This window comes from Psammomys obesus, unplaced genomic scaffold (assembly GCF_907164565.1).
Source record: "Psammomys obesus unplaced genomic scaffold, mPsaObe1.curated_primary_1811, whole genome shotgun sequence".
NCBI classification, from domain to species: domain Eukaryota; kingdom Metazoa; phylum Chordata; class Mammalia; order Rodentia; family Muridae; genus Psammomys; species Psammomys obesus.
Genome location: NW_026585504.1, coordinates 17,317,263 through 17,326,423, shown reverse-complemented (window position 1 = coordinate 17,326,423; position 9,161 = coordinate 17,317,263). Strand labels below are relative to the sequence as shown.

At 44.2% G+C, this 9,161-nt stretch overlaps 1 protein-coding gene across 4 annotated transcripts in view; it reads right to left on the bottom strand.

The window, feature by feature from the left end:
• Fsip1 (fibrous sheath interacting protein 1) overlaps positions 1-8,696 on the bottom strand; it is a 117,652-nt gene extending 108,956 nt beyond the window's left edge. Inside the window, exons 1-5 of one of the 4 annotated variants that reach the window (XM_055598437.1) lie at positions 8,530-8,696; positions 4,796-4,933; positions 3,266-3,452; positions 1,193-1,347; positions 475-571 (exon numbers count right to left, since the gene is read on the bottom strand). In XM_055598437.1, the coding sequence (XP_055454412.1) occupies positions 475-571; positions 1,193-1,347; positions 3,266-3,452; positions 4,796-4,927 (571 nt within the window). In that variant the 5' untranslated portion in view covers positions 4,928-4,933; positions 8,530-8,696. Of the gene's footprint in view, positions 1-474; positions 572-1,192; positions 1,348-3,265; positions 3,453-4,795; positions 4,934-8,529 lie in introns of those variants that run through there. The other 3 variants (XM_055598591.1, XM_055598514.1, XM_055598672.1) reach the window with 3 other exon arrangements.
• Positions 8,697-9,161: the final 465 nt, after the last annotated feature.

The following is a 9,161-nucleotide window of genomic DNA, read 5'->3' as shown; positions in this document are numbered from 1 at the left end:
AGAAGAAGAAGAAGAAGAAGAAGAAGAAGAAGAAGAAGAAGAAGAAGACAACGAGGAAGAAAAAGAAGGAAAAGAAGAAGAAGAAAAAGAAAAGTAAAAAATTGGCTGGTCTGTAAAGGCAGGGCTGTGAGATGACAAGAAATAGGCAAATCAGCGATAGAATTTTACAAAGGGGTTGCACAGTACTGAGTGGTCCCTAGTGAGACCTCAGCAGGCAGAGAACTAGGGGTATAAAATAGCATCTAGACTCTAAGAGGGACAGGAAGTGATCCTGTTTCTAGGTTTCCTCTGTGCCCTCTCCCCCCCGTAGATAGACACAGCCCTTAAAACACTGAAGCAGGCCTATACTAGGACACTTTCCTCTAATGCTACCAGGTGTGATCAGTTGTTTGCTCTCCAAAGGATCACCTTCACAGGGAAGAGGAACAGCACCCACCGACTCTGGCTAAGAGCACAAATTCTCCCTTTACTCACCGTCTGATGCTCCTGCAGACTTTGAAGTCAAACACAAAAACTTTTTAGTGTTTTCCAACTCCTCATCACTTTCCAAGTCTTCAGTGTTTTTTGCAGACTGATGGAAAAACAGTTTAAGTTTACATATGAGAAAGGAAAGTAACTATACCTGCTGATTCTTATTCCAACCTAGTTCTCAGTTGTGTTCAGACCATTTACATTCTTCTACCAGGAAATCTGTTAATATTTCCTGTTTCTCCGAAATTCTGTCTATAGGTTTTTCTCAGAAAAAGCTTACAGATATAATTCTTAAAGTATCTTCATATATTGTCATATATATACATACATATATGAATATATATATAGAGAGAGCTCTCTACACGTAATCTCCACAGGTAATCGATTTATATGTATATATTGAGTTATCCACAGGTACCCCATCAAAATGAAATTTCAAGGTTGGTCTCATATTTTCTTATGCTTCTATTTGTAATTCTTTTTTCGAAATAAATTAACACTAAAGTCAGTCAGTGACTAAGGATGACTGTCAGAATCAGCCCGGGAGGGAGGGGGAGGTTACTGCAGGGTCCCTCACCCAGTTGCTCTATACTGAGGAGCAATATACAAACACACAGCCACCACTGTCACAAAATAAATCAGGAAAGCGGGGCCCCGTTAATGCTGCCACAGGCTGTGCTCTTCTTGTCATTAGAGAAAAGCGATTCTTTAGAGATCTTACCTTGAGCCCCTCCCACAGCTTCTGTCTCATTTCCACGCCTTGCTTTTTAACTTCCTTCTCTCTACATTGCCTTTTGGCCAATATCTTATCAAATTTGTGCATCTTTTGGATAGCACTTTGAAGTTGGGCATCCAGTTTTTCTAATTTGAGATCAGCTGTGTTGTGTTAAAGGGAGAAACAGATCTGAAGGTTAATAAAAGAGTAAAGTTTTGTTTTGGCTTTACCTTTTGTTCTTTCTTTCAACAGATGCTTAGAGCCAGTGGTCACACCTGCTACGTTAGTATTGAGTACTAACTGTAAGCAAAGCGAACTCTGGAGTGTCTTTTCGTATAAATGTCTATTCACACTGAGAGGCAGGCACTTAAGGGCCCAGGGGATCTCTAGGAAAAAGTTACAGCAGCGGGCACAGGGGCTGCTCTTGTGATTTTAAGTCCCACGCTGGTTCTCTTTCATTCTACTAGACTGCCTATACCGAAACCTACAAAGTAAAAGGTAAATATTGAGACAGGACCCTATTCTAAACCGTTTTCTGTTAACTGAAAGAGCGGGTATGCGGCAGAGAACTGTAGAGGAGAGCACTCCATCCGGAGCCACGCAGACTGGCTCTGAGGCACAGCGAACTCAAGGGAGTGTTCTACGTCCACAGATGGGCCTTTCCCCACCCCCTCTCCTTTGCTGGCTTCCTGATTCACATAAAAACATTACTGAGAAGATGATAATTGGTGGTATCTTATTTGAGGTTAAGGGCTTTGGAAGCTTTGTCACTCGGGGTTTATTGACAACTAACAATAACAGAAACAACAGCAACCATCACGTATAGGCTTGCCCGATGGCACAGTGCAAAGCGGCGCATCCATGCACATTGCCCATCTTAGCCCACCGCGGTGGTCCTCCTCATCTTCCTTTCAATTAGTAAACTGGGGCAGATTTAAATCTGATTTACATGGGTCCCCAAAGTGTTCTAATTAATAAACCAAACAGTAAGCTCTGCCCAAATGTGTTGACTTCACAGTGAGAGCACTTAGCTCCCAGGCAACACTGCCCTTGTGAAAACTGATGAAAAGTGATCAACTTGAAATGAGCGTCGGTGCTCCAGTGCTGAGCCTCAGATGCCCCAGGTCGGATCTTCTAGAACGGTACACTACGCTAAGTGAGAGGCCAAAGAGTCTGGCGATGTTTGCCTGCAGCACACTTCTCTACCCCTTTAAGGAAAAGAAAGAAAGAAAAATAGAAAAAAAAACATTGATCTAATAAAGAGGTTTCTAAAATCATGCTGCTTGCAAAGATCAAATGTAATAGCTTCTAGTTTAATTTCCAGCTGCCAATCCTGGCATCCCCAGGCTCACTGTCATAAATAGCCTCTATGCCAGGTATTTTGAACTAACTCAAACAACACAAAAATAAAAACAAAAAAATTGATACTGGGACCTGGGCCAGACAGCTAATCTCAACTCTCTTAGCTGTTTCTTAACCACAATCAACCCTGTTCAAACTGGTGCCATTGTCTGAACTGGCAGCTAGGCCCCGTTTACTCACCATCATCTCTGGACCATCACTGCAAATGCCAGTACAGCAGGCAAAAACGCAAATGACACCTTGGCCTCCGCAAGAGTCTGAGACCCCACATCCCTAGAGGTCTGCACTTCACAACTGAGAAGTGCTGATCTCATTCAGTCTGGCCAGAATTAATTTAATATCAGAAAAAAGTAGCTTTTAAAATCTCAACATTATTTATCATCACTGAAATTGTCGTTAAAGAGTATTTATAAATGACCTGATACATCTTATTCTGCGACTTTAGCCATCAAAACTGATCTATGAATCATGCCATACAATATGGAAATCCTCCCCCCGATAAATGTAATATGAGCATAACAGTAATTTTTAAGTAACATGTTTGATTAAATTTCTAAATATATTTAAATACTCTTAATATTCTTATACATAAAAAACAGCGATTAATTTTTCACCAAAAGCATGTCTCCTCTTTGTACTTAACTGAAAAATGTATTTCTAATATTTTAAACACAGTATCTGTAATTGTCATTCCCCAATCGCCCAGGGTCATCCCACCTGGGTGCTCAGGGAATAGCTGACGATGGGCCAAGCCGGGGTCTTCATTTGAGCTCTCCTTGGCTGACTTTGTGTTTCTGAAGTACTGTGCCCACTTCTCATAATTACTACTACTTCTTCTTCTCTCCACGCCACTGTTTGAGGAGTGGCTCTCTGTACTAGAATTCAACTGGTTTAGCATGTCAATCTAAAAATAATTCCAACAAGAGAATGCCCAAAATATAATACTCAAAGACATTTAAAACAATAGCATATTTTCTTAAAACGTCACGCTTTATGGCACTTAACATTAATGCAAGCACATACAGAGACATGTAAATACACACACTAGCATCAAAGTTCCTGGACACATAGAGCCTTTAATAAGGTGCAATTTAACTGCAAAACAAATTTGATAATATTTCACTAAATAAATACCACTGTCCCACCATCTTAAATAATAATGGGGAAAACCGGCCCTGATGAGCCTCGCTCAGAAACACTGATCTCTGCTGTCCACTACAGCAGCTACCCCCCCCCCCCAGGAGCTGTTGACTGATATGAATGACTCAGAAGTGCCTATTTGGAATGAGATGTGTTTCTAATACGAGTCTTCTAATGAGACTCACATATTTTGGCTTTCTTAGTTTCCCGTTTTGTTTCAGCTTCCCTTTACACTTCAGCAAAATTCATTTTGAAAGCAGCAGTTTGGCACAGCTGTGCTTTCCTGAGAGAGGGCAGAAAGGGATGTTCGTGGATGGGTCAAGAAAAAGCACAGTTGGCAGAACTCAGAAATCTGCACAAGGCAATGAGAGTCACAAGAGAAGTAAATACATCCCAGGGAGAGCTGAGTTCTCAAAGGATCTCTCTCCATGGAGGACTGGCTACGCCGGCCCCCTGGGCCTCAACCACTGCAAGGTGCCCACATACTCAACCATAGCAACGGGCAGCCCAAAGACCAACCTCAAGGGCTAAAGGTGTGTGATGCTAAGAATTCAACTGACTGCTGTGCAGCACTCTTCTCTGTTGTTAGGCACCATGTGAACCAGGCTAGCCGGCCAGAAGCTGCAGGGAATTCTCCCATCTCCAACCCCTCCAGGAGCACTAGACATATCCGATGCACAGTGCCACACCCAGCTTCATGTGGTTCGGGGGGGAGGGGGTCGAACTCAGGTCCTCACACGTAACTCGTGAGGTAAAGTACATGACAGGTACTTTACCTTCTGAACTGTCTATGTTTTTAATATTGAATGATTTTCATAGTAAAGGCTGGTGGGTGAATACTAGATATTGGAGTAAGTTTCCTTATGAAGCCGAACAACACATGAACCTTAGTGAAGTTTAACATAGATTCAAAACAAAACAAAACATAACCTTTAAGAAAGGAGGAGGAGGGGAAGAGAGAGAAAGAACTGAGGGAACTCATCCCGAACAATCTACAGAAAAGCAGGAACCTGTGAATCCTCTCGGAAGCCTCCAAAGAGGATGTTTAAACGGCTGCTTAGGACAACCTTGGTTTCCTCAATTGTTGCTTTGCAAACAGAAGCTTACCTTGAAGGACCCAGGTTCTGGTGGGAGCACCTCCAGAGAAGCCGTTGAACTTCTGCTCCCTGGACATGATCTTGAACTTGAGGCTGGTTTTGAAATTCCATCCAGCTTTCCCTTTATAATATCCATTGACATCCTAGACTGAGCCAAAAGAATTAAGACGCAAGTGACGTAGAGGCCTAAATGTCTCACTAATCAATTTATGTTTACAGCCAGTTACTCAAAACCTATTCACTGCCAAAGTCACACATGTAAGCGCTCTTCATTGTCATCAGAAGGATCTTAGATACATGGATTATGCATCACAGACTGATAGCAGCTGAAGTGAAATGCAGATGTGAACGTTGTCTGTCCCAATGAAGGAAAAAAAAAAAACATATCAAGTCCTTGCTCTTCCCCACAAGAACACTCCAGGACACCTCTCTCAGCCTGGACTCACTGCCTCTTAATGACTTGCCAAGGCCTCCCAGCTACCTACCTCCTTCTGAGCGTGTCCTCCTCCTTCCAGCCATTCCTGTTCAAGGTAAGCTCCAGCCGCCTCTCCCGACCCGGCTCAGACATCGCCCTCCCTCAGTTTTCTGGAGCACCTTCCCCCACAGCACCGTCCTCATTTAATCTCCCTTCCTAAAATCCGAAGTTCTGTTTCTGACTGGCACAAGAGAAGAAAACCTACACCCTCTAATGGAGGCCTACACCCTGTAATAGAGGCCAGACTTACGTTATCTGGCTAATACTTTGCCAATCTCCTCCTCGACCACTTTATGCTTGGGACTATCCGCAGAGCTGTCTTCACACTAGCCACGTTATGTCTACTGTGGATTCCGGAGGCGAGACTAGCTTAAAGTAGGCAGAACAGCTTAATCTGGAGGGAGAAGATAAAGCCCACAGATATATCCTTCCAAACCATGCCCTTGACAAGAGACTGATCTAGACCTGACTGGTGAAGGTGCAACAACATGCATACTGAGAAACTAGAAAAAAAAAATGAGAAGATTCCAGCTAAAGTGTGAATGGATATCTCCTGCCAAATCTTTTCTAGATGCTCAGAATTATGTGCACGCATTAAAACGGCAATGTCCTCATTCTACGAAGCGGCTTGTCTTTCCTGCTGCCTGTGGACCACAGACTCGGGGTCTAGGGGGGCCTTGCACACAGAAGGAAATGCAGACACTAACAAGCTGGAGCTTCTCTCAGGCGCACTGGGGAATGAGACGGCTTGGCCTCCAACTGCTCGGTGTGCCAAGGGTGTCACTTTAGAGAACAGTTGGTCCCCTCTTCCCACTCAGCGACTGAAAAAGGCATTGATGTCAACATCATTCACACTCCGTAAAAGTGTTTGGGCTCACTCAGGAAGAGCCTGACATTGTTATTATGGAATGATGGATCACTCTGGCCCTGTCACATCACAGCTGAAAAGCGTAAGTCACTAAAAGGCCAAATGTTTTTTCCATGCCCTGAGCATCCTGTCAAGGAGGACTTCGTGCAGCCCTAGGGGAGCGGGCATGTGGCAGAGCCAATATAATACACGTCAGAAAAGGCCAGGGCATGGGGACCCATCCGTGACACGGATCAGCTGAAAGGCTCCAGAATCCTTTCCATTTGCTTCAAAAACTGCTCTGTTACTCTTATGTTTCCTCCTAAACATATCAAATTAAATAAACCACGGTTCACAGAAAATGTAACTGACAGACTATCTGTGTATCTGGCCATCTGGAAAAGAAGTCAGAAGAAAGACCATTGAAATGGGATCTGATGGCGTATTGTGTGTTTAAGAAATCACTTGTCACACAGAAATTCCACATGAAAAATGAAGAGGTGAACAAAAATAAAATAAAAAACACCCGATGTATAGACAATCTACATGTGCCCTGAGTGTGTGCTCACTAGTGTCATGCCTTCACGGAGTATGTGGGGTGGGAAACAGTATTCCAAAAGAGGAGTGCAGAAGAATCTATTATAATAGGAAATGGAAGAGGACATCCAAACTGGATAAAGCCAAACAATAGTTAAGTATTATATTTAAGAGTTCAAGATAGCTGCCTCCAGAGAATGTGACCAACAATTGCTGTATTATTTCTTCCACTGTGAATGTTATATGGCAGTTTAACATTTGGACCATATTATTTTGATAAAAGTAAAAACTAATTTTAAAAGTAATGAGTAAATATAAAATATGCAATCTTCCAGGGGCTGGAAGAAAACACAAGGATAGCTTGCAAAGGTATCAACGATAGGCCAGTTGTGGTGGCACACGCTTTTAATCCCAGCACTTGGGAAGCAGAGGCGGGCAGATCTCTGTGAGTTCAAGGCCATCCTGGTCTTTGTAGAGAGTTCCAGGACAGCCAGGGCTACACACAGAGAAACCCTATCTCAAAAAAATCAATCAATCAATCAATCAATCGATGATATACTAAGCATCTGTTTGAATGGAAATGGCCCCCATAGGCTCTTTAATACTTGGTCCCCAGTTGTCTGAACTATTTGAGGAGGATTAGTAAGCGTAGCCTTATTGGAACGGGTGTTTCATGGCGGAGTGGGGTGAGGAGGAAGTGCCCTTTGAGGTTAGCTCTCTCTGCCTTTTACTTTCAGATCAAGATGTGGGCTCTCAGCCAGAGCTGCTGCTATGCCTTTGGCCCACCATCATGAACTCTAACCTTCTGAAACTGTAAGTCAGCTAAAGGCTTTCTTTTATAAGTTAGGGACTCTGGACCAGGAAAGTGGTGGGATGCTGTAAACAGAGCTTAATGAGCCATCCTAGTAGGAGGTTAGAAGACAACAGTCCTGAGAGCGGTGAAGACTGTGGAGGCCCACAGATCTCAAGAGGTTTCAGAGGGAAACGGTACTAGGAACTGGGCTACAGAACATTCTTAGGATATCTTGCAAAGAATTGGGGCTGTTCCCTGCCCTTGTCCTAAAAATTTGCCTAAGGCAAAACTGAAAAACAGGGCATTAATTTCCTTGGCAGAGGAGATTTCGAAACAGCCTAACATTGACTCTGTTACGTGGTTATTAGTAATCACTCTTCCTCAGGTCCACAAAGAAAAGAGCAACTGGGACAAAAAGAAATGACCGTTTCATACATTCCCTCATTTGATGATCCACGAATGCCCATTTTCTTAGGGCCTTAAAAGAATCAAAATTAAAATATCAGTCCCCTGAAACAGTCAGTGAATTAGATATGTGAACAGGCTCTAACGGTAGCAAGTACCTGCTCATACATGCCAACGTTTCATTACATTTTTAATCAGCTCATGCAGAGAGTGTATCCCCAGATTAGTTTGCTGCCAGTCTGACTGTCTGAGCAGCCTATTCATATTCCCCAGGCTGATGGATAGCCAAAGATATCTATACGTTTGGTTTACATTTCTTCCATCATGAGAAAAAGATGATTACCAGCCCTCTCTCTATTTTCATTTTTTTTTCTGTGTCATAAGTATGTGCTGTTTAAGGTCTAAGCTCCTGACGAGTTCTCTAGACCTCAATGGCAAGAAGGCTTGAAAAGATGGACCAATGCAAATAGGATTTTCAGCAGAGACCATGATCTCCCCTGGAGCAGTAGTAGCTGGAGTCTCCAGACCTGGCCAAACCGCTGTGACCACCGCCCGGTTCTGGGAGCAGGCCACATACACCGCTTTGGCCCTGCCCCTGGGGGCTGAGTCCACCCTCTCACTCAGGTCCTGCCCAACAGACCACGACTCCACCTCGCCCTCACTCCGCTGGGCTGCCTGGCTACCAACCTCTGCCAGTGGTCTGTGGGATCCCTCACCTTTCCGGTGGGGACGAAGGCTGGACACCTAGGCACTCACTGGAGCCGCTGACATCCGAGCGTCACCCACTTTCCCCTCAAGGACTCGTTTTTTTTTCCCCCTGCCACCGCCGCCTCTGTGGCAAAGAAAGATGCAGCGATCCGAAACCCGCTGCTTCAAGGAACGTCGTTGCCCTGGCAACTAGACGCGCGCATCTCAGTCTCGCGATACCTGTAAAAGGGCTGTACCATTTCCGGGCCCCAACAGGCGTTGAGGACTGGAAGACTGTTAAGGTGGAAGAAGCTGGTAGGGGGTGGAGCTGTGACCTCTCCTAACCTTCTTTGCAATGAATGTTCTGGTGGGGAGTGGTTTGTTCATATTTAGTTGGACCCCGGAACCAGGATCCCGGTGTTTACATGGCTCTGACCAGCTGCTAGGATGTTCTACAGGCCAGCTGGCCTCTCAGCTCTTATTACCTCCCATGTCACTATCATTACTGCCTTGCAAGACTGATGTGCCGCTCAGAGAGATCTCATGTGTGAAGGTCATGTCAAATTTGGAGAGCTTTGTGTGTGTGCGTGTATTGTGTATGTGTGTGTGCGTATAATATATATAATATTAAC